Here is a 25194-nt window from a genome sequence, read left to right as displayed (position 1 = left end):
TAAGCAGTATCTGTCCTTCTGTGACTGGCTTATTTCACTTAGCAAAATGTCCTCAGGTTTCATCCATGTGGATGTGGATGATAGAGTTTCCTTTTTTAAGGCAGAATAATATTTCATTGCATGTATCTACTATATTACTTTTATCCATTCATGTGTCCATGGACATTTAAGTTTTTTCTTCACTTTAGCTATTGTGAATAATGCTGCAGTGGACCTGGGAGTGCAAATAACTCTTCGATATTCTAATTTCCACACATTCTTTGACATCAGTTCACAACAAGAGAAAGGGTTTGTGCCAAATTATAAACCGATGCACTGCTTCCCTCAACAATAAAGACTTGTTATGGAAAAACAAGTCAATGGAACTGAACAATATATATAGTGACATTTTTTAGTCCTTTGCAATGGAAGGAATTTATCCAATAAATAATAAATACTAGAGACTTCAACAGTAATCAAATTATCTCACTATAAAGTAGATTTAAATGGAATGTCCTTTTGAAGAGTAAGACTTATATTTCCCTGATTGAGAATATGTTTGAAAAACCACACATCACAATAGTAGAAAGTTGACAAAGAAAGGATAATTGCTGCTCCCTGGAACTTACTGTAAGAAATCTATTAGTTGGATGTGCACTAGGCAGACCTTTATAAATAAATAATACGTATTACATATACACATGTGCTACTATTTAAAAATATAGATTCTGGCCTTAGCCAGTTTGGATCAGTGGAAAGAGCATCAGCCTACGGACTGAAGGGTCCCGAGTTTGATTCTGGTCAAGGGCATGTACCTCTGTTGCAGGCTCAATCCCCGGCCCTCATCAGGGCATGTGGGAAGGCAATCAATCGATGTGTCTCTCTCACATTGATGTTTCTCTCTCTGTCTCTGTCTCTCTCCCTCTCCCTTCCACTCTCTCTAAAACTCAATGGGAAAATATCCTCAGGTGAGGATTAAAATTCTATCTAATAAAAGAGTAACATGCAAATTGACCGAACCTCTGCTACACCCATAAGCCACGCCGACCAGCCAATCAGTAGCGAGTATGCAAATTAACTCAACCAAGATGGCTACGGCCACGGAGCAAGCAGGAGGCTTGGGTTTCCTTGGCGATGGAGGAAGGCAAGCTTTCTGCCCACCCTGGCTGGCACTGGCCTCTGTTCAAGGCTACAAAGTTTCAATTATAGAAGATAAATAAATCCCAGATACCAGGGCCTCCGCTTGGGTCGCTGGGGGGCATGGCCAGCCTGCAAACCACCACAGGCCCCTTGCCCAGGCCACCCCATGCCCCAAGGGAACCCCCACCCTGATCTGGGACACCCTTCAGGGCAAACCAGCTGGCCCCCATCTGTGCACTAGGCCTCTATTCTATCTAATAAAAGAGTAATATGCAAATTTACCATCACTCCAACACACAAGATGGCTGCCCCCATGTGGACACAAGATGGCCACCACAAGATGGTCAGCAGGGGAGGGCAGTTGGGAGGGACCAGGCCAGCAGAGGAGGGAAGTTGGGGGTGACCGGGCCTGCAGGGAAGGGCAGTTTGGGGCAATCAGGCTGGCAGGGGAGCAGTTAGGCATCAATCAGGCTGGCAGGGGAGTGGTTAAGGGGTGATCAGGCTGGCAGGCAGAAGCAGTTAGGGGCAATCAGGAAGGCAGGCAGGCGAGCAGTTGGGAGCCAGCAGTCCTGGATTGTGAGAGGGACGTCCAACTGCCCGTTTAGGCCCGATCCTACTGGGATCGGGCCTAAACAGGCAGTTGGACATCCCTCGAGGGGTCCCAGATTGGAGAGGGTGCAAGCTGGGCTGAGGGACACCCTCCCCAAGCCCCATGCATGAATTTCGTGCACCGGGCCTCTAAAATATATATATATATATATATATATATATATATGATGTTATGATTATAAAAGAAGAATTTATTTTAAAGTGCTACTGAATTAAAATTAGTTCTTCCTTAATATATATTTTTCCAAGCATATAGACTAAAAGTACCATTTTTGTTAGGTAGAAATCCAAAACACTTTTTTGTATGTGATGAGTGTTCTTACACTAATAAGTTTGTTAATTATTCAGGGCCTCTGCATACAGCAGATTGCACAAAGCACAGGGGTAGAAGGGTGTGCGTTGGGACTGAACCCCAGCCCCATGTGCTTACCCAGCCATGAGCCCTGGCAGTGAAACTGCGTCAGGCCTAGGGTGACCAACCATCCCGGTAGTGCCCAGGACTAAAAACCCTATATCCTGGGAAACACGTCAGTCCTGGTCAACCTGGGGTGGTTGGTCACCTATTTGGGGTAGAGATGAGCCATGTGTGTGCCTGTGGAACTGTACTCCCAACACAGCAGAAATCGTGAAGCCATTTTTACATTACTTCTTTTCTCCTTATGTTTTCAAGGTAAAAGAGCCATGTACTCACGCCAACATCCTGACCAAGCCTGATCCAAGAACCTTCTGGACTAACGATGACTCAGGTATTATTGGGAAAATGCTCTCTGGTCCTTCGATGCCCAGAAACTGTTCTGTAGTAAAGTGTTGCATGAAGACAAGGCTTAAGGGCAATTTTTGGTTTTGCTTGTTTATACCTAGTCCATCACTTGAATATACTTCACAGTTAATTTTTTTTAATGATACAGGACCCTTTATGACATCTTTTTCAGTAGCTAAAGCATATATACCATCAGGTGCAGCTTTCTGGATTTTGAAGTATATTCAAGTGTTGGGGGGAGAGGACAGAGAAATGAGTTTGGCCCTAAGTGGTTTGGCTCAGTGGATAGAGTATCGGCTTGTGGACTGAAAGGTCCAAGGTTTGATTCCAGTCAAGGGCATGTACCTTGGTTGTGGGCACATCTCCAGTAGGAGGTGTGCAGGAGGCGGCTGATCAATGTTTCTCTCTCATTGATGTTTCTGACTCTCTGTCCCTCTCCCTTCCTCTCTGTAAAAAAATCAATAAAATATATTTTTAAGAAAAGAAAAGAAATTAGTTTGTTTCCTGGAGTGGGTGACAGAGGAACAGGATAAGGAGGGCAAGTAAACCCATCCCAGTTTGTCTTCCAGGGAAAGGAAGGGATTAAAATTCCTAAGGTAAGTCACACTTCAGAATGCTTCGTGTAGGGCAGGTATGACTTATTCTATCAATCCAGGTGTATAAATCTAATCAGAATCAGAGGAATGCCACTTTCTAAGATCAGAGAATACGCTTCAGGTTATATAATCATACTCCGATAAAGGGTAGGATATGTTCTTATAGGAAATAGACGATATCTTTTCATTTCTTTTCACAAACACATTGAGCCACAGGCCTAATTACACCAAGTAAAGACATTGAACATGAAGAGGGGAGGTTGAGCAAAAAGATCTAAAATAATTGAGATCTAGTGCTTTCACCTTTTCTAATTAAATGGAGAGCCAGTGCTGACACCTATTATTTGTAGTAAGACTCCTAGCTTTACAAAGTACATTCACAAAAAACCTAATTTAGTGTTTATGGCAGGCCCGTGAGAGAGGAGAGCAGCCTGTCCTTCCTCTCCCTGAGTGAGAGATGAGATCAGAAGCTGAAAGGGGTTAGCCGACTTCTTTAAAGCTCATAACCAGAAAATAGAGGCTGAGGAGTGAGACTAAGAGCCTGCGTGCCCAGTTCTTTATTTCACTTCCTAGGAAGAAGCAGCTCTCTTGTGAGAAGCAGCGTGGGCTAAATCTGTGCTTTAATCTTTTCTTCATAAAAGAGAGTCAGAAGAGAACATGCTTATTAGCAGAAGTGAGAGGGGTTCAGGAGAGGAGTAAAAAACTCTCTGATGCCTTCTTTTCAAAGACCAGGCTTATGGTCTAAAGTTATTATCAATTTCGTCTGTCAACAGAATTGTTCTGTCTTGTTTTATGTCTTTTGAAGAAAGATGAATAAACATGAAAGTGAATCGGCCTATTCAATGCCATCATTTTGGTCCATTAGTGGAACAACCACAAAATCAATAAGCCATCCACTGGCTAAGACTGCTATTAAGAGCCACAGCACAAATATTGTGAAGAAGCTGTGGAGAATAAAACGTTACAATTAAAAAATAAATGATTCTCGAAGTTCCATAACAGAAAAAGAATGGGAGGGGAATCTATACAGGACAGGTCCAGAAAAATGATGCTCAGTCACTTCTCAGAGCTGGAGAAATGGTTACAAGAAACCTAGTGCAGAACATGAAGAGAAATGGAAATAGGAATACTCATCTAAAAAACTTTTTAAAAATTATTTTTGTGTCATCAATGGGGTTATATAGTGTCCCTTCTACAGCAGCTCATCTAATGAAGAGCCTCCTAGACTAGGATCTATGCCTAATGACTCTTTTAGTGAGGGTAGGAGCTAGTGTGGTTCAATGAATTACTAAGACAGGAGTATTAAAATCTCTACTTTTGGTGGTAGAATTATCTTTTGTTTTTTTTTAATTCAGTCAATTTTTGCTTCATATATTTTGAAGTTCTGATATTAAGCACATATATACTTCTATAATTGCCATGATTTGTCCCTCTTTATCTTAGTACAAGTCTTTGTTTGAAGTCTACTTTTTCTGATATTAATATAGCCAAGCCAGTCTTCTTATGCCTACTCTTCGCATGATATCTTTTCTATCCATTTATTTCAACCTGTGTCTTGTAAAGTGCTTCTCTTACAGACCTCATACACTTAGGTTTTCCTTTAAATTCTGACAATCTCTGTTTGTTTGTTTTTATTTGGAATGTTTAGACCACTTATACTTAATGTGATAGTTGACCTCATTAGATAAAAACTATGCCATCATGTTATTTATTTTCCTCATATCCCTTCTCTTCTTTATTTGCTTGTTCTTCCTTTCCTGACTTCTCTAAGATTACTTGAATATTTTTAAGAAATCAATATTAATTTATCTATTGACTTAGTGGTGGCTCTAGGGATTACAATTAATAACTTTTTAAGTTGTCAAAGGCTACTGTAGAAATAAGATTCAGCATAGGTCCCTTTCCTCACTCCCCCTCCCACCCTTTACATTATGGTTTTCAAAAATGTTGCTTCTACATATGAAATAAAGCCTATAGTACAATGTGTTTCAAGAAAAACAAGAGGAAAAACGTATTTTATATTTACTCTGATGTTTACCACTTATGATGCTTTTCATTTTTTTCTTGAAGATCCAAGTTTCCCAAAGGGATAATTTTCTTTTAGTGTGGAAAAACTTCATTTAGCATTTCTTATAATGCAATGATTCTCTGGCAATGTTTATATCTTAGTTCTCTTTTCTCTTAATGATATGCATTTGTAAATAAAATATATCTTTCTTTCTTGAAAGATATGTTTTCTAGATCTGAAATTCTGAATATTCTTTTTTTCTTTCATGCTCTTCTGATCCCTATAGTTTCTAAGGAGAAGTCAGTGATTATTTAAATTATTGTTACCCTGAATGTAATGTGTTGTCATTCATTGGATGTTTTAATTTTTTTCAATCTTGTGGTTTTTAATCAGTTTGACTGTAATGTGTTTAGACTAAGATCTATGATTTTAAGATATATACCCTTCAGGTTTAAGAAGTTAAAACATTCTTCTAATCTATTAGTAGTTTTCTTAAGAATTTGAATCTGAGGGATGCAATTGTTTCTGCTGTGGTTTCTACACAGCAGTGTGCCCTTTCTTCTTCAGCATATCAGCACGCTAACTAAAACTTTTCCTAAATGCCTTCCATTCTGTTCAGTTCAAACACAAGCTAAAGCAACTCCACAGCCATCCTTCTGCAACGTGCAAATTTATGAGCCTGTAAATGCATTCGTTACAAAGGCAATATTCTAGTCACAGTATGAATTTTACTATGGTAACCTTTTTAATTCCTGAACTAATTGTGATAAAATGATTCCATAATTTTCCATGGAAAATACATTTCAGTGAATGGAATATTTCCAGTCAAAGCCAACATCATCAGAAAGCATTTTACTTATTTAACCTAATATTATGGTCTCTTGATACATAGCTTAAGGAGATTAAATATTAGAGGTAACTTGTCCACTTTGCTTATTTAAAAATAGAATTTAAATTTTAAAAATATTTTTGTTTTAATATTTTTATTTCAGGGTGAGTTTTAGCTCACCCTGAAATCTGGTGAGATTGCCTAGATTTTCATACTCACTCTCTTTTTGCATCAACTACCAGGGAACAGGCCTGGCATGCTCAGTAGCCATATGCAGATATTGATAGTTGGAGAAACAAAAGTAATATTTAAAAAGCTTTTTCAAAACATAATATAAAAGTAGCATATGTTTATCATAGGAAATAAATGGAAAGTAGAAAAAAAAGAAAAGTAATCACCCATAATCCTACCACCCATACTTTTTTCATTGGACTTGAGTCTCTCATGCATTCCCAGCATTTGTTCTGAGAAACGCAAACAGGCTGCACAAGTTTAGCTATTATCTTTGTTTTTAGGCTTTAAAATTTGAGTTGTTTTTGCACGCCTTTTTTTTTTTTTTTTCCTATGCTGGTCCTACAGTGGCCTGTAACATCCTCTTAATTTAGAATTTCAAGGTAGGATGGGTTTCCCCATACTTTCAGAATGTGTGTTTTTCCCAGTACTATTATTGGTGACACAGATCATATTCTTTGCTTAGCGGAAGTCAGGTAATGAAATGGTTAAGCAATAAGGTTTCTTTTGCACTCATTTTGCCTGGTGAAAATGTAAGTCCCTGATGTCCTCCCTGGGCTTTTACGTGAAGTCTCCTTTTAACAAGAACATGCAGTTGTAGCACTGTGATGCTCAAAATGTCCAGATTTCTTTCAAGAAAGAAAAGTGAACAGAATGAATCATTCTTGTGCAAAATTTTTCCCAGAGATAAAATAGTTTTCGCTTATATTTTCAAGATTATGCATTATTTCTTGATATTTTCTAATGATTCACCATATTTTAAAATTCAGCCCAAATTTCTGGAGATGCAGAAATCATTACAAAGTGGTATATTCATATTTATTCAGGAGCAGTAATAGTTTACGTACCAAATGGAGAAATAAAATGATTTGGTTTGAAAACAGATGGGCCACAGAAGTATTTGATTATTTCAGAAAATATAAAATTAGAACATTGAATTAATATAAAAAAAGGAAGGACTTCATTATGTAGATTTTTTAAGTGAAGAAACATAGTTTCTATTTTATTTTCAATAAAGCAAAAACACTCTCATATTTACACCTAGTAAGCAGTTGCTTTATCCCTCAAAGTATGGCATTATCTAACCAAAAAGAAAAATATGATAAATGGTAAACATAATCTGTTTACATGGAAACTTTCCATCTGATATATGGTGGCCTGTGTAGATTCTGTCACTTGCTATTAGAGATAAATCACTTAGTTAAACATCTATGGATATATGAAAATCTTTTAAGCAGACTGACCTCATTTACTAAGGTCCTAACTACTAAAAAAGTTGGCTATCTCAGTTGGCCATGCTTCCCAGTGAGCCCTGGGTGGAGCAGCAGGACCTGCTCAACAGTTTGCCATCTGCTGTGATCAGTGCTATCAACTTCAATGCTTGCTACCTGTGTGTGTGTCTTTGGACACATGATTTCACCCTTCTGTGCTTCCATTTCTTTCACCTGCAACAGTAGAATATTAGTAATAGATCCTAGAGGTTTGTGAGGGTTAAAGAAGATAATGCTGGGAAAGGTACTTAGAACTATATGTAGCATATAGTTTACTGGTCAATTTATGTTAGCGCTTCTTACTTGGAGAAAGAATTATGTCATTTATACAAACCTGAACGGATCCCCTGCTCTATTATAGGGACTACAAACTGTGGGTTGAAAGAATAATATGTTTTCTTTTGCCATTACTGTTACTATTTTGTAGTTTGCTAGATCTATACCTTGTTTTTTTCTCCCTGAACCACAGAGCTCATCATTCACTGTCTTCTGTTGTCTCAGGCCCCAGACTGATAAGCTTCCTGAAAATAGACATATGGCTGGACATAATATCCTCAAACTAGAGAGAACCTCAGATATCACTTAGTCCTTCAGATAAAATATTGCTTTCATAAGCAAAGATCTGTCAAGTTTTGCGTGACTTGAACCATTACAATGATTTAGAGGGTTCTAAGTTCATGGACTGGTATTTATTCCAGTGAGTAGCAAAATGTCATTTCAAAACCCCTCTGTTTAAAGATGCTGAGTCATGCTCATATAGCATTTAAGTATGTTCGATAGCAAAGTTCGACAAATCCGATACTCGTGATTGTCCTACTGCCAAGCGTGTGAACGTGTGACTAACTTACTCAGGTTAGCTCAGCAGACACGCCCCCTGCTTTATTCCCTTGGATTGTGTACATTTAAAGTGTAGTTTTCTGAAGCTTTACAGTGAGAGCAAACTCTGTTTCTGCCTTTGTTGAACTCTCAATTTTCTCTTCCTCTTTGTTATGACCAAAATTACTGTTATTTCTGCTGTTTTACTTAAGGCTAAACTAACAGTGTTTCACAATGACTGAGCTTTCTGATTCCCCAGGGCTCTTTTAAAATATTTTCACACAGTATTTCCTTTTCCCCTTTTATCCAAATCATTCATTTCATGTCTGAGATCTTTAATTTCCAGAGTACATATTATTATGGTTACAGTGGTACCAGTGAGCCAGGCCAGTAAGCCAGGACAAGCAGAATAGGGAAACTGAGACCTTTAAACAGCAGTTTGCAGCCATCCAGTAAATCCTCTCTTTCATAAACCAGGGACACTTAAGAGTGAATGGTTTGTACTTCTCTCTAACCAGAGGGTAAGCAGCTTAAATCATCCCAGTTAGAAAGATAGATAGCAGACATCCAATTAGTGCCATTTGCCAACCACACCCAAGGACAGATGAAGAGAATAAACCTTATGTTGGTGCATCAGCAAAAAGCTGATGAATATTCTATTGAGATCCCCTCCTAAGACTAACCCTAAACTCCCAGCCTTTAAAACCCCTCTCAAAACAAAGATCCCACTGCTCACTCTCCCTCCCTTGAGCATACTCTCCCCTCTCCCCACCTTCTTCCCCCACAGGCATGCATCTCCTAAACCTAAGGGACCCCACAAGGCTTGCAACCAGGACAGTAATGGGCAATGATAGTTTGTCCCAGACAAACTCCCCAAACCTGCCCCCAAGGCCCCTTTTCTCTAACTTCTTAGTGAGCCAAAGCAGCCCAGCCTCAGCTCACTTCCCCAGCCCTTCCTTGTTTCACTATCTCCAGCTTTAATAAATAATAAACCTCTAAAATTCATCTGGGCTTGTATTGTGAAATTTTTCCTACATGACGTCAAGAACCCCACACTTGGCCCTAGGCAGACCTGTTCAGGGCCAGGTCCCCTTTCTGGTAACACTAGGAACATTTCTCACTTAAAAAATGCAAGGAGCCTGGCCAGCGTGGCTCAGTGGTTGAGCATCGACCTATGAACCAGGAGGTCATGGTTCGATTCCCAGGCACATGACCGGGTTGCAGGTTTGACTCTCCATTGTGGGGCATGCAGGAGGCAGCCATCAATGAATCTTTCTCATCATTGATGTTTCTATCTTCCTCTCCCTTCCTCTCTGAAATCAATAAAAATTTTAAAAATAAAACTAAAAAATTCAAGAAAAGTAGATTAAATGCAAATTCATACTTTTAGCAGTTATTTTTCCCATATTTTAATAAACCTTTTCTCCTTTTATTAGTTTGCATCAGACTATTAATAGCAGATTTTTAAAATATAGTGAGTTTTAGTTGCTGCTAATGTTAAAATGTCCTAATGTGTTTTATTTTAAATGTGCTGAAGGATATGCAGCCTTTAACAGCTTTCTTTTTGCCTAAAAAGAGTGTCCCATGATACATAGTACATAAGACAATATTTCAGTTTATACGTCTATCATAGGAAAAATAAATAAATCCAAAAAATAATTAACATTTGGATTTTTGCTCTTAATAACTGAAGCATTTTACTTAGTCATATATGAACAGTTTTCAAACTCTGAAGAAAAATTGTTTTATATCTTTAAAATTATCCGTAACAAGAATAGGCCAATGACAAGTAATAAAAACAGGCTATCCCGGGAATGAAGTGGCCCACAGAGGAGGGCAGGGGCAGGATGAAGAGTGAGGGGTTGAGCATGGAGGTGTGGGATGGATGGGGCAGGAGAAACACAGGGAAATAGAGTTAGTGTGAACCTGGGAGGCTCCAAGATGGGAACAGAATTAGAATTTAGGGCCGGGAGCCCCTCATAAAACTCATTTATAAAATAAATGTTGAAGCCAATCAACTCTAAGGTTCTTATTCTGAAATTCCTTTATACTATGAAGTAGACATTGACTTTAAAAAGAAAATTAGAAGGATTTGGGGGGAAAAAATGGTTCAGGGTGGGCTAGGGCCCTTGAAATAGACTTCAATGAGCAATGTTGCTCTGTGATTCTGTGACCCTCTCTTCTCAGAAATACAAGGCAATCAACTCTTTTCCACTGATTAAAATTTCCACTCTTAGAGAAAAAATTTTATATTAATAATTTAGCTGCACTGCTCTTATAGGTATTTAATCACATAACAGACAGTTTTCAAATTATTCTTCTATCTCTAATCTCATCTCATCTTTCCAAATGCCCTGTGGGTTTTGGATTAGCAAAATGGTTGTTAAACCTCAGGATACTTGAAGATTTTAAGTGATCTGCCCAAAGCTACTTATTGAGTTACAAAATCTAAGACAGAACTGAAGTCAGATTTCCTGGAAACTCCTCCAGTTCTCTTTCTACAGCTTCAGAAAGGTACAGGGAAGCTTTGCAGTGAAAGTAGCTTTAATGTGGGCACCATTGTTTGGGGAAAGAGCAATGTTTTAAATTTAATTTAAAGGGTAAGATTTAAACTGAGATGTGATCTTGCCTTTAGGTGGGGAGTTGGGAAAAGGAGAACATTAAGGCAAATGCAGGGTTTGTTTTACAAGAGTGAGAAATAACATGTCCTTTTCTGTTCAGTGCTCTGCTAGGTTCTATAGAAGAGATAATTGAAAACTCAGGGAGCTAAACCAGCCAGACACAGGTAGACTAACTGTGAATAAAACAGTGTAAGCATAAGTTAAAATAATGACAGCTGCCTACAGATTCATGAGAGATTTTCATTTGGAACAGGGAGGGAGGCAGATTATTTTGCTGGTTAAAAGCAGAACTTTTGGTGACAGAAAAACCTAGATTTGCATTCTGGTTTTGCCATTACAAGTTAGGTTGTGTCACAAAACGGTTTACCTCTTTAAGCCTCATAAGAATGTATAAGGGGACTATTATCAGGGAGATGACCAGACCTCGGGTCTTGTTTTCTTGAGGGGAAGATTTTAATTAAGAGACAAAGTGTAGAAAAGCAAGCGAGAACTTATTGATGGCAGCAAAACTATACTTAGGAGAGTGAAACACTGAAGGGCATAGAAGCAACAGGAGAGCCTAGGCTGAGCTGCCTTAGCTCACTGGGAAGTCAGAGAATAGGGGCCTTGGAAGACAGGTTGGGGGTTAGCCTGGGACGGACCAGCTGCCACTGCCCATTGCTTCCCTGGTTGCAAGCATCAGGGGGCGGGAGATGGGGAGAAGGGAATGGCATGGGCCTGTGTGCTGGGACTTTCACTTTCAGGGTTTTAAAGGCTGGGCTTTTAGGGGAAGTCTTAGGGACAGATCAGTAGAATATTCATTTAAATTTGTCTGTCTTTGGGTGTGGTTGGCAAATGGCATTTAATTGGATTTCTGTTATCTGTCTCCCAGAGTAGGGTGATTTAAGCTATTTACCCTCTGGTTGGGGAAGAGAGGTACAAACCATTTACTCTTGAGTGCCCTTGATTTAGGGAAGATAGGACTTACTAGGTGGCTGCAAATTGCTGTTTAACTTAGTTTTTCTATTCTGCTTGTCCTGGAATTTTCCTACCTTCTTACTATTCTATAACAGGGACAGTTGCAGTTTTTATAAGGTCATTATGAGGATTAAATGAGACATTGCATAAAAAGCACTAAAGCATAGTGTCTGCCACTTAATATAATAATTGAGTGTTAGCTATTATAATAGATGCACTAAATTGTGGCACTTACAGAGAGGAGTATGTTCATTTCTGCTTATCAGTATTGAAACCAGATAATCAATGGGTATTGAGTCAATTAAGCAGAGACAGGGTTGAACCATATATGAGCATTTATTTCAATACTACCAGCGGTATGGGAGAGCAGCAGGCCATCCACAAAAATCTCTAGCTCCCCATAAGCCAGCTGCTTATATTGGGAAGGACAAAGATTACATGGAGAAGCAGGAATCACAAACATGCGAAGTAGGCAACAAGAACTCTGAAGCAGGACTCCATTCTTTGGGCAACAAGGTTGTTAATCTTTCCACGATATTAGGTAGTTCTTGACTAGGGATGGACTGCATTCCAAGGTTGACTCCCAGGGGCAAGGTTGACTCCCAGGGCCCCAGGGCATACAACTCCCAGCCAGGTTAGAATGTGCTTTCTCTAATCAGAACAAAACAATCACAGTGAACAGAGCATTATTAGTATTTATTTTATTTCTTGTAACTCATAGTTAGTCCCCAATTTTCTATTTCTGCCCCTAACAACTGATGCTAGTTGACAATGATAGAGATTGCCTTGGAAGTGCATGTGATTTTAGTGGAAAAAAAAAAATCAAGAGAGCTCAAATGTTTATCAGGAATATTCATAGTTCCTAAGGTCCTATTGTTACCAGACAGGAACCTGCCCAGAGTGGGTCTGCCTTCGGTTAGTGGTATTGTGTGGGTTGTTGACTTCATGCAGAAAAAGAATTCATAACATGAGTCCAGGTGATTTTGAGAGTACATTTATTAAAGCTGGAGACAGTGAAAACAGGAAAACTTCGCACAGAAGAAGCAACAGGAGAGAGCCTAGGCTGGGCTGCCTGGCTCACTGAGAAGTCAGAGAAAATAGAGTTCAGGGGGTAGCATGGGACAGCTGCTGTTGTTGCTCAGTGCTCCCCTGGTTGCGAGTTTCATGGGGCCCCTTAGAGCTAAGGAGATGCACACCTGTGGGGAAGAAGAGGGAGAAGGGAAAGGCGCTGGTGTGCTCCTGGGAAGAAGCACACACACTGGGGACTTCATTTTGAAGGTTTTAAGGCTGGGATCTTAGGGGAGGATCTTAATAGAATATTCATCAGCTTTTCCAGGTGTGTGCTTTCAGGGTCCTGGTCTCCACTGATTGGTCAGCGCCAGGGCCGGGTGTCATTAGTCATTGTAGCTTGTCCTGGTTTTGCTGCTTCTCTGGGCCTGGAGCTGAAATTCAACTGAGGCCTCCATGTTAAATCAAGGGAGGAAAGGTCAGGAGATCTGAACTGTATGATCGGCGATATGGAAGGTCAGGGGGTCTAACCACATGATCAGCGATATGCCAGGAAAAGCAAGGCCACTCTGGGGGTGAAGTCCAGTGCCCGTTTTGCTCATTGCTGGGTACCTGGTGCTTTCTGCCCTGGTGACCTTCTATATTTAGCTATAAATTGCTCAGCCAATTTGTTCAGCTATCTGCCTCAGTTTCCCTATTCCACCTGGCAAGGGATTTTCCTACCTTTTTCCTATACTGCCTCATTTTTAACACTAATAGAATCCGTTGACAATTCTATGAAAAGTATGAAGTGAGGCTGGCGGTGCTATTTGAATAAAAAAAAACCCACAACTTTCCTGTATATGCAATAGTTTAAAACTTTAAAACAGAGAAAACAGGCATTTGGTGTGCTGGCTACCAACTGAACTGTCTTCATACACATGAGTATATGAATACAATAGAGCTAAGGTGTAGGGTGGTTCGGTTATTGTTAGAAATGTCAGTGAGTCCACAATTATCCAATCACATGCCTTCACCCAGTCTCTTTGTGAGACAAATTATCAAAAAGCCGCCTGTGAAAATCAGAAAGGATTGCTCTGTAAGGAAAAATAATTGGTTCATATGTGGAAGATGAGATGTTAGATCCAGCAGCACCATGTTCTGACAAGGCTACCTGTGCTTGACACTACTCCTAGAAGTGGTCTAGTTATGATTCCTTTAAGTAAATGTGCTTTCTAATATTTTTAAAACATTAATATTTAAATGTGTAATATACAGTGCATGCTGTATATAATGTGAATATATGCATAATATAATGTGTGTGATATGAATTCTAATTCTCTGTAACTGTTTTTTAAAAAAAGATATAGCAGTCCTGGGAAGCCCTATAAGATCCCTGTCAACTGTAAAAAAACCCATAATCCTAAAGAGAATTTCCCACAAAAGTTGTCTAGTGCTAAGACAATGCCTTCCATTCATTTTTACTCAACATTTTCACATATATTAAATGGATGGTCAGGTAGTGTGGTTAAGGCATCACAGAAATCTTTCTTTAAATTTTTGCTTGATAAACTGATGCAGTGCCCAGTTTTCTTAGGGTTGCAAACAATATTGCAAATTACTAGCTAAAAAGAGAGTGGGAAGGCAAGGAAAAGCAACAAAACCTAAATATCAAAGCTAGCCAGGAATGTTTTAAAAATAGTAAAATGTACCCAAATCTACTAAGCACTAGGAAAGAAGTAAATGGAGATGTAGAATACTCAGGAAATAAAACTCCAAGTGTTTAGTGTCATGCCAGTGGGTTATTGCATTTTCATGCCTCTGTGTGAGATGAAGTTTGTGTGTCATGCCCTTTGCTGTGGGTGACACCAGCAAGTCACATATAATTACAGCTGCAATACTATAGCCCCTTCCTGAAACATAGCTGAGGGGTAGTGGGAAGGCATATTCTCTCAGTGGGATGAACTTGAGAGCAGTTCACATGCTTGTTCATTTTGCTTGGAAGGAGAAGTGGCCAGACACGTGATTACATACCAGTTCATGGGCTGCAGCCAGTGGTTTGGCTGGATGGTCAGGCAATTGGAAGTGGAAAGAACATGATTAGAAATTGGGGGACAATGAAGTCTGGGGAAGAGGTATGTGGATAAACCTCTCTGAATGGACAAGAAATGGAAGGATATGTGTCCCATGGGAATGCTTGTCAAAGAGCGACCTCAGCAGAGGAAGGTTTTAGTGATCAAGTGGATAGGATGACCCACCCCATCAGCGCTGAATGGGCTAATGAATGCAGTGGCAATGGTGGCAATGATGGGTGTTATGCATGGGCTCAGAAACACGCACTTCTAGTAACCGTGGCTGGTCTGGAGAAGTCCACTGCTTAGTGCCCAGTCTGCCAGCAGCAGAGACCAACATTGAGCCCCTAATATCACACCGTTCCCAGAGTGATCAGCCAACAGGTTAATTACATTCAACCCTCCTGTCATGGAAGGGGCAGCTTTTTATTTTTAATCTGGGTACAGATTTGCCTTCCTTGTGTGCAATGCTTTTGCCAAAACAACTCGTTCATGGATTTCTAGAATGCCTGATCCACCACCACGATATTCCATGCAGCATTGCTTCTGATCAAGGAACTAACTTCACAGTGAATGAAGTAAGGCCATGGGCCCCATGCTACTATTCTGAAGCAACTTGGCTTGATACAATAGTGGAATGGCCTTTCAAAGACTCAGTTGCAGTGCCAGCTAGGTGACAATATATCTTGCAGGGCTGGGGCAAGGTTTTCCATTAAGTTGATTATACTCTAAATTAGCATCCATATTTGGTGCTGTTTCTCCCATAGCTGGGATTTACAGGTCCAAAAGTCAAGGTGTAGAAATAGGAGTGGCACCACTCACTATTAGCGCTCGTGACCTATAAGCAACATTTTTGCTTCCTGTCTCTCCCATCTTATGCTCTGCTGGGCTAGAGGTCTTAGTTTAAAGGAAGGAATTTTTCCACTGGGAGACTCAACAATGATTCCACTGAGCTAGAAATTACTCCAGCTTTGGGCTCTCTGTGATCCTTAAATCAACAGACAAAGAAGGGAGGGAGTGTGCTGGCTGGGATGATTGATCCTGGCTACCCATAACTTGGATTGCCACTCCACAATGTAGGTAAGGAAAAGTATGTTTGGAATACAAGAGACCTCTTAGGGTGTCTCTTAATATTACCATGTCTGTGAATAAAGTCAATGGAAAGCTACAACCACCCAACCCAGACAGGACTATTAATTCTGCTGGAATGAAGGCTTGGGTCACTCCATTAGGTAAAGAACCATGACTGTTGAGGTGCTTGCTGAGGACAAATAGATAGTGGAAGAAGACAGTTAAAAATATCAGCTACATGACTAATTAGAGAATCAAGGATTATAATTATCATGAATCTTTCTTCCTTACTTGTTATGAATATGTTTGTGTATATGAAGTAAATGTCTTTATTTTCTTCCCTCTCTTATCCTCTTGTCATGTAACATAAAGTATATTAACTTTATATCACAGTATAAAGATATAAAGAATTAAGAATTAGGAACTTTACAGCATAGTATTTAAGTTACAGGATATCAAGGAGAAGAGTAAACATCCCTCAAGGACTCTGCATCCTCTTCTGGGATAAAGGTTAATAGGTTTTCAACCTAATAGTCATTCTGCTATGGGTTTAAAACTGCACACCAGGCACTGCACAATAGGGGCCCTTTAATCAATGTCTTACCATTGTGCAGAGAAGGATATTTACAAAATAAATAAAGTAGAAGGGTTTTGTATCAAATGTTCATTCAGGCTTTCTGACAATGTGAAAGTTATGGAAGAACTTTACAATTTCAAGATTGAAATAAAACACTGTGATGTGGCCATGTTAATGCCGTGTCCTCAGGCTAGATGAGAAGTTCGTGGGGAAAGCTGGTTGAAGAACAGAAGTCAAACAGGTTATGGTAGCATTCTTTTCTATTAAACTCAGATGGTATCATTAACAAAGAGGGTTTTCCCTCCCTTTATTCCTATGTATCTGCAAATACAGTGTGACATTTTGCTGTCATCACCTGCCGAGGATACATGTGCTTCTACAGCTATGCAGGATAATCCTAGAAAGCTGGGAGGGGACCTGGCAGAGCACCAGGCTGCCTCCCTGACAGAGCTAGAACACTCTTGGGAGGATAGCTTGCTATCACTTTCTTTAAACTCTAAAAAAGGCAATTCTTCTTGGTCAACTGCCAATGTCTCATAAATATGATCATCCCACACCTGCAAAACTGAGGAGGTTCCTAAACAGAATAGGCCAGAGGGCCTTCAGCTAAAAACAGAAGTAAGGAATCATGGTACCCAATGGGCTTCTCATTTTAAAAATTTATCTTTATAGATAGCAAAGAATTGGGGGCAAAGGAGAATGTAAAAAGGGAGAGGAAAAGAGGATATGTCTTTTTGACTCATTGGAAGATTATTTGTGGACCTTGAAACAAGAGGCTAACCTGACATTTTAAGCAAGCTGGATGAATGAAAGCCTTGATGACCACCCTTCCAATGGTTTGATTCTCTGAACCTGACAAAGTATCCATTCAGTGGTATCTGTGAAAAATATCAGCATCTACTTTAATTTTCTTGAAAAATTGTTATTCAATATGATAGTTTAATGATCCTTTTGGACCAAAAGAATAGTCTTAATTTAAAATCTTCACTGTATATCATAAAATCTTGTCCCTCAGATTTCTGAAGCAATTGATAGCATAATATGTAATAAAATAACTAAAATCCAAGGGTTTTTTGTTTGCTTTGACTTTGTTTTGCTTTTTAAAAATAATGTATTTATTGATTTCAGAGAGGAAGGGAGAGGGAGAGAGAGATAGAAATCAATGATGAGAGAGAATCATTGATCAGCTGCCTCTTGCACACCCCACACTGGGGATTGAGCTCTAAAGCTGGGCATGTGCCATGACCGGGATCAAATTATGACCTCCTGGTTCATAGGTTGATGTTCAACCACTGAACAACACTGGCCAGGCTGTTCTTCTTTTTATAGTGAGTTATAAAATGACTGCTAGGGAAATGTGCCCTTGATTATGTGAAGTAAGGAAAACTAAAGTTGATTGAGAAGCAGTAATGTGCCCAGAAATACATATATAGGGGATATCATTAAATCATTTTACTTATTAAGCACTTCTTATTGTCCACTCTTCTGGGCATAGGAATGCTATGGAGAATAAGACAGATCCCATCCCTAGAGACTACTTTCTAGTTTGGGGAGACAAACAGTAAACCCAAGAAGCATGTCAGATAATAGGACTATTATGCAGAGGATTGAAATAGGGTGAATGACAAAGGACAGCCAGCTGCTAACACTAGGTTCCACTGTGTAAGCGGTGTTTCTTTGAGATCTGAATGGCAGGTAGGATCCAACCATGTGAGTATCAGGAGGAAAGCATTCCAGGTGGAGTCACACCACAGACAACGTCCCCAAGGCAGACACAAGCTTGTGCTGCTAAAGGAACAGAGTCAGGATGGCACCAGCCTGGAGGACAAAGGGGAGAGGGAAAAGAGCGGGAGTGGAGAGGGATGTGGTTGGAGGATGTTGGGTAGGTGAGAAACATGAATTGTACTGTCCAGTATTTAGGAACTCAAGGTCCAGAGAAGCACCTGAGATTTAAATAACAAAGAGCACAAAATCTCTGCCTAAAGCTACAGTGAGGGGAGGCAGAGTGGGATCCAGAGGATTAGCTGGGTGTGGAGCATGATGACAGGAAGCCATGGGATGTGGTTCTGAGTTACCAGAAGTTCCTTTTAGATTTCTCTTTTCCCTGACATCACAGAACTGCACACCATTAGAGCTGCAAGAGAACTTCCAGCTCATTCCTCACTTGAAAAAGTGAATATTCTAAATGGTTAAACATGCCTAAGCTTGCATGTTAATGGCATGAAAGCACAACAGCCTTAGGAAAAGTAGAACTTTCTGTAAGCTTACCTTTTGGGAAAGCGCTGTTCAATTTAACCGAATAAATATAGACCATGCCCGAGTGTGGCAATACTGATTATCTTAGGCATTCTTGTTAGGTCCAAGCCTTAGTACAGCACCTGGCACAAAGGAGGTGCTCCATAGAAGACTGAATGATTAAAAGTAATGGGCCATGACCCACGGGAACTTGTTTCTCTTTCCATAACTGAAGGATAAGCTGAGTGACCTAGAAAAGGCATCTTCTGTGTTAGTTGGCCTTCTCTGACCTTCTTCCAATAAGTTTACCCTCTCTGTCTGTCCATATTTACACCTACTATTTCCCATCCATCATGAGCAATTGAAAATCCTTTTGGGTTAGCTTTTGGCTCCCTCTCTGCTTTTCCATCCAACATTTAAGCCTCTACTTCAAACACCTGGTAAGCAAGTGTTTATTCTGTTGTCATAGCATTTAGTTCTTTGATCTAGCCCTTTCTGGAGCATTGTCTGTGGGGAGACCAAGGGAGGAGTGGGAAGTCTGGAAAACAAAGTGGGTTATCTTTTCAGGCCTTAATGGAATTCCCATCATTCAGGACTATCCGAGGCCCATCCTTGGCCCAGCAGAGTCAGGGGTGTTTATGTGCTTTAAACACAGCACATACCATTGTTATTTTGACTTGCTGATGTGTTCTGTTGTAGTGGCATGTGTAGGGTGAGTTGAGGGTAAGGAGCATAGGCATATCTTCTCTGTGAGATTCCAGTTTGAGCATGTTACTTACCAGATTCTTTTTTCCCCCTAAATTCTTTATTTCAACTATTTTTCACAATTTATACTAAGTAGTAGATTAAAAGATTAAGGTTTAGAGAATATCTTGTCTAGACTCACAGGTAATGAGCCTCAGTTGTAGCCAACCAAAGTGTACCTTCAGCCTATTACAGACACTCCTGAACTTGCCGTGGGAGGTGACTTAAACATTTATGTAGCTTACGTTCAGGGTTGAAATCAAAAGGAAGCTCCCTAAACTGCTTTACATTAAAATGATGCCAATCAACCTGCTGCCAGCCATCTCACTGCTTTCCCTACTGCTGACTACTGTTACATTTATCTTATTTTGTTGCTGTAATTTGTAGGCAGGGTTTTCTGGAAACAGACCTTAGGAGACACCTGAGCTTCTCTTGCAAGATTGATTATAGGGTCAGAAATGAGAGAGATTTGGGGGGAGATTTATACTGAGCCGATTAAAGCTGTTAGGTTTCACTTTAGTTTGGTTACAGATGTCTGCCAGAAGTCCAGGCTCCTGATTTTCTATTATTGGCACTTTGTGAATAAAGTGGGGGTGAAAGAGGGCCCTTTATACTGTCTTTGTGTAGGCTGCAACTTTCATATGTGTGTCCCAAGGATTCAGCAAAGAAATGCCAAGCCCTGTGCTGCCTGACTGCCAAGGCTGGGCCGCTGGACTAGCAGGAGAAATAAGTGGGCGTGTGGGTTGGCCCTGGACAGTGAAGGGAGGGGCTTCTCAGCCCAAAGCTCTCTGCCTTTCTTTGCCATAATCTGACATTTTATCATTACAAAGTAATTTTCCAAAAATTTATCTTTATTGTTGAAAGTATTATAGATGTCCCCTTTGTTTTTCCCATTGACCCCTTCCACCCCACACCCCCGCCCCCTTCCAGGCCTTCACCAGACGCAAGGTAATTTTTTTGAATTGAAAGGAAAGGTATTTTAAAATGCAAATGCCTAACAATAAATAAATGCCTAACAACAAATGCCTAACACTAAAGCTATGTTGATAATATATAAGGCTTTTAGTAAGGCCATCGTCCTCTTGTGTTTAGAAAGTCAGAGATAATATTGAATTTTTGACTTTAACATTTTTTCCACTTGCTCTTGTATTATTTTTCATAATCATGTGGAAAGTTCCCTGGGTGTCATTTTCCAGGTCAATCCCGAGAGCCAAATATAAAGCTGTCAAACATGTGTGATTCTTTGCCCTTCATGTTATGTTCTAGTTGACAGTTATGATTTTTATTTATTGTTCATGGGATTATGCCACATCAGACATTACAACATTCCAAAGATAGAGATAAGGCGAGTCGTCAGCCCACTGATTTATTGCTAGCTAGATTCCCATTCTTCCTAAGTCAAGAGCAACCACTGGCCTCCCTTCTTCAATTTGTGCTCTGACTGAAATAAAACATTTACTACAAACCATGTCCCCATCCTCCCACCCACTTTCCTGTGGCCTGACTTTCTAGAAAGAATGGGTACAGACCATTGGTGCTATTACTGCGAAAAGATTGCTAATCTCTGCGCTAGGCCTTGACTATGCTTGTCTAAGCTTTCATTCATTTTCCAACCACATAAATTTCCCCGCTCCAACTTTCAACACTCCCTTATATGTCTGTGTATGTAAATTTGCTCATTTTTAATGAGATAGGAGGTTTTTTTAAAAAGCAAATAGCCTTAGTAGGAGGAGTAATAGTTGAGTTATCAACTACATTTTGGTTTGAATTAACGCTCTGCAACACATCGCTAGGTGTCACTTTAAAAGTGTTGGCGGAGGGATTTCCTTGGTTTTTAGACACTACGGCTCAATCTCACCTTGTAGGCAAATTCCCCACCTGCCCGTCACCCTGTGAGCTCATGTTTACCATGTGTCTCCTGCATGTTGTACAGTGTCTGGTGCACAGTTCTAGAAGAATCTGGTGATAAATGGATGAATAAACTCCAACCATGACTAGAGCTGTATCGGGTGTCTATGCAGGCTAAAAATCGGCAGTGCTTTTTAATTTCACTTGAAAGTGCTATGTTTCCTACTTCACTAGTAGTGGCCACATACATTTTGCTTGTGTGTAAGGTCTGGGTAAGGACCATATTTCCAAATTATTCCCGAGCTGCTGCACAGCACCTTAGAGTTTGGTACTCAGACTATTGCTTCTGCTTAGAACAACGTTCCTCTTTTGTACCAAGCTGGGCTTTCCAGGACCAGCCCGAATATCTTTCCTTTGTGGAGACTTTCCTCAACAATTCCATGCCTGCTGCTTCAACCCAGTAGAAAATTCCTCTGTTCTACTCTGGCCGGCTCAGACGTCTGTGTTTAACACTCATAATGTCTCGTTAGAATGAGAGCTTCTGTAGAGTCAGATAACTGGATTGCTGACATTTGTGTCCCTTGATCTTCATATTTGTACTTAATAAGTGCTTGTTAAATGCTTGCATGAATGAGCGGAAGGGAGACAAGGAGAGAAGGAGGGAGGCAGGGAGGAAGAAAGAAGGATCCAGTAAACATCTCCCATGGCAATTAGCAGAGAGCAGGGCTCTGAGGCAGTTGGCATTAGTGAGAAAGAGGGTGAGAGGCAACAGTTCAGAGTTTGGGGGACCATATAGTGTGCCTGTGCTATGTGCGGGTTGTGGGAGAAGCATCAGAGTCAACTAAAGTGACAAAAAAAGGGGTACAGAAAGAAGTTAAATTTGGTCCTAAGAGCAAGTTTTGCTAGTTAACAATTTTGCCTGTCATTTGCCCAACTCAGAAAAAAATAACAATAATTGCATAATCCTTAATTGTTAAAAAAAATGCTATTAGGGAAAACGACATAAGGCTTCCATGCTAAACAGCTACATGTACATTATTTAACAAAACCATTTCCAAGGTTCTTATGTGTATAGTCCTGTCTATTCAAAATCACTGTTTTGGAAAAAATAAGACCTATGTAGAGGTGCCTATTCAGGCTAATAGAAAGCATGTAGTTTTGTGGGTTTAAATAATTCTTAACTCTATTATTCTAGATAATGTGTTCTTCACTTAGTTACCTACATTCTTATCTCCTCTATGCATGTCAATTTTGACAATTATGATTACAGAAGGTAATAATCACTATAGAACCTGTGTTCTATAAATAGACATTTAATTACCATTGCTAGTTACTTATCTATACTAGCTATCCTGAATAAATCCATTTGTCATCATTTTCTGTTTGATGAATACTGTAAAAAGATGTACTTAGTGGCAACCTTCAACAAAAACCAGTCCATTTAGTTGCTCTCTAGAGTAATAATTATGTTTTCTGACACTCTATGTGCTTTCTTTGGTGATGCTCCAGGGAAAGCATTTTATAAGCATCAACTAATGAACCAATAAGCATAAGAACCTAAACTACACAGGATTGTTCTAGAATGTATGGCACTTTGAGCCATACAAAACAATTGTATGCCCTGTTATCAACGGAAGACATTGTATCTAGGAAGAAGACTAATACAGCTGACACATTTAGGCAGTCCAATACTTAAGTCCTTATAAAAATATTTTTTTAAAAAAAATTTTCCTCTAATATATTAAGAAATATCAGTAATTTGTGTTCTAAGCTTTTAAATTAAATAGAAAGGCCCACATCTTTTTTTGTTTATAAGAGAACATTTATTTGGTTAATCACAGATGTATAAAAAGTAGTTCCTAGAAGAAATGGGTTTAGGAAACAAGTAATAGAGGTAAAGAAAGGGCCTTAGGAGCTTGGGAGTGAGAGGGGGGAAGGGAGAAGGGAAAGGCACAGGCGCGCTTTCGGGAGGCAGAGCACATTGGGTCCTCTATTCTACGTGTTCTAAGGATGAAGCTTTTTAGGGGCGGTCCCAGGAGAAGATCTCAATAGAATATTCAGCAGTTTTCCAGGTGTGTCCTTTCAGGGTTGTGGTCTCCACGGATTGGTTGGCACCAGGGCAGGGTCATTATTCAATGGAGCTGGTCCTGAGGTCAGCCATGGGGGTCACTGGCTTGGTTTTGCTGCTTTTCTGTACCTGGAGCTTCCCATCCTGACTGGCAAAGTCAGGGTGTGGGGTGCAGCTGAATGCTGGGGCCGGCTGCCAGTCATCCTCCGGCAGCGGTTGGCTTCCACCGTGCTGCAGCATCTGAGGGCCTCGGGCCTCCTCGTCGGAGCCCCCACTCGCCACGCTCCCCATCAGGAGGAACAGCCACTGCCTGAGCCTGGCCTGGGGCTGTGGCCCACCTCTGCAGCTGAGTGAGGGTGTGGCTGTGCACCTCACGCCATGAAGGTCTGCATGGACATGGCCTGCAAGCCCAAGAAGGAACTCATGAAGTACCAGCATCGGAAAGGGCCACATCTTAATAGAGTTTCCGTTTTTTTTATTTTATAGTCCATCAAGAAACATAAAGTAGAAGAGCCGAAACGATTTTCTGAAGTATTCAAGTACATATGCATGAGAAAATGTCTTGGTAAATCATTTCCAATTGAGAGTTTTGACTGCAGTTTGCCCAGGGTGAGGCCTAAATGTGAGCGGACTGGCAGAGGGGAGTGGGCAGGTAATTAGCCGATCTCCTATCAAGTCCTCTATATCTTCTATGACTGCACTAGGTGTTGTAAAGACATTTTTCTGGGACTGATTAAACCTCAGGAGAGAAAGAAGTGGGTTTGTTTTGGAAAGCCTGCATTTCGGAGCGGTCCTCCCAGAGGACACGATCGCCCTCTAGGCTGCATTTACCAGCTGAGTTTTGTGACGCAGCCCTGGCCACCTCGCCACCGGGGAGTAAGAGGGAAAGGGGCCGGATTCCTCCCCGGTGGGAGGACTCTCTGGACCAAAGAAAGAAGCTGGCGACGGGAAGGAAGAAACTGATCCAGCGCTTCAATAGCGGCCACGGGGCGGCCGAAAGCCTGCGCCGTTCGCAGGCGCCTCGCAGTTCCCTCGCCTCCCGCCCCCCCTGCTCCGCACGCCCGCCGCCCGTGTGTCACCTTCCTGTTCGGAAGTCTTAGTAGGTTGCCGGGACAGAACAGGGGGCGCCTGCTCCACCCGTCAGGTATCCGGTTGGAAGAAAAACCAGTCTCAACAACTTGATTCTCTCCCTTAAATGATAAGTTTAGCAGACCATCCGTCTCCAACGGCTGAACATTAGGGTGGGGGGGGGGGGGGGGGGGAGACACTTCAGACGTCCCTGTTCTGTTCCAGCCACAAATCATATGGTGGTGCCTGTTGTCCATTCCACTTCAGAGTCCTCTGACTTACATTCCATGTTCTTCCTGGAATGCATGCTGGAGCGCCAGGGCTTCTTTGAGAAAATGAACCCTATGCATACGTTTTGATTTTCTGGACTGATTTGTGATGATAATCAGTCAAGTTACATTTTTGTGTCTGTGTGTGTCTTGCTGAGGGTGTAATAAACCCGGGACGCTGAAGACTGTAATTTTCTGAGTGATGTTGCAATGGAGGGAATAAATGGCCCTGTGTTGAACTTTGCAGCTTGCTCCTTTCCTGTATGTAAATTGCCTTTATATAAAGTGGGGCTGATAACACAGCAGGGACGGGCGCCTCTGGCTCCTCGTGCTCCCCTGTCATCTGCAGCCTCCAGCCTTATCAGGCACATTGCAGGAGGCTGCTCCAGCCCTAACTGAGCGCGACCTACCTCCAGCCCCCAGAAAGTAACCTCCAGC

General features: G+C 40.8%; 1 protein-coding gene across 1 annotated transcript in view; it reads left to right on the top strand.

Moving 5' to 3' along the window:
- Positions 1–24054, top strand: part of LOC307105254 (uncharacterized protein) — a 98506-nt gene extending 74452 nt beyond the window's left edge. The window contains exons 3-4 of the mRNA XM_079780921.1: positions 2399–2474; positions 23906–24054. Coding sequence (XP_079637047.1) covers positions 2399–2474; positions 23906–23922 — 93 coding nt within the window. The 3' untranslated portion in view covers positions 23923–24054. The remainder of the gene's footprint in view (positions 1–2398; positions 2475–23905) is intronic.
- The last annotated feature ends 1140 nt before the right edge of the window (positions 24055–25194 follow it).

The sequence above is a fragment of the Cnephaeus nilssonii genome (genome assembly GCF_951640355.1).
Source record: "Cnephaeus nilssonii genome assembly, chromosome: 9".
Lineage (NCBI taxonomy): Eukaryota > Metazoa > Chordata > Mammalia > Chiroptera > Vespertilionidae > Cnephaeus > Cnephaeus nilssonii.
This window is presented reverse-complemented; position numbering and strand designations above follow the sequence as displayed.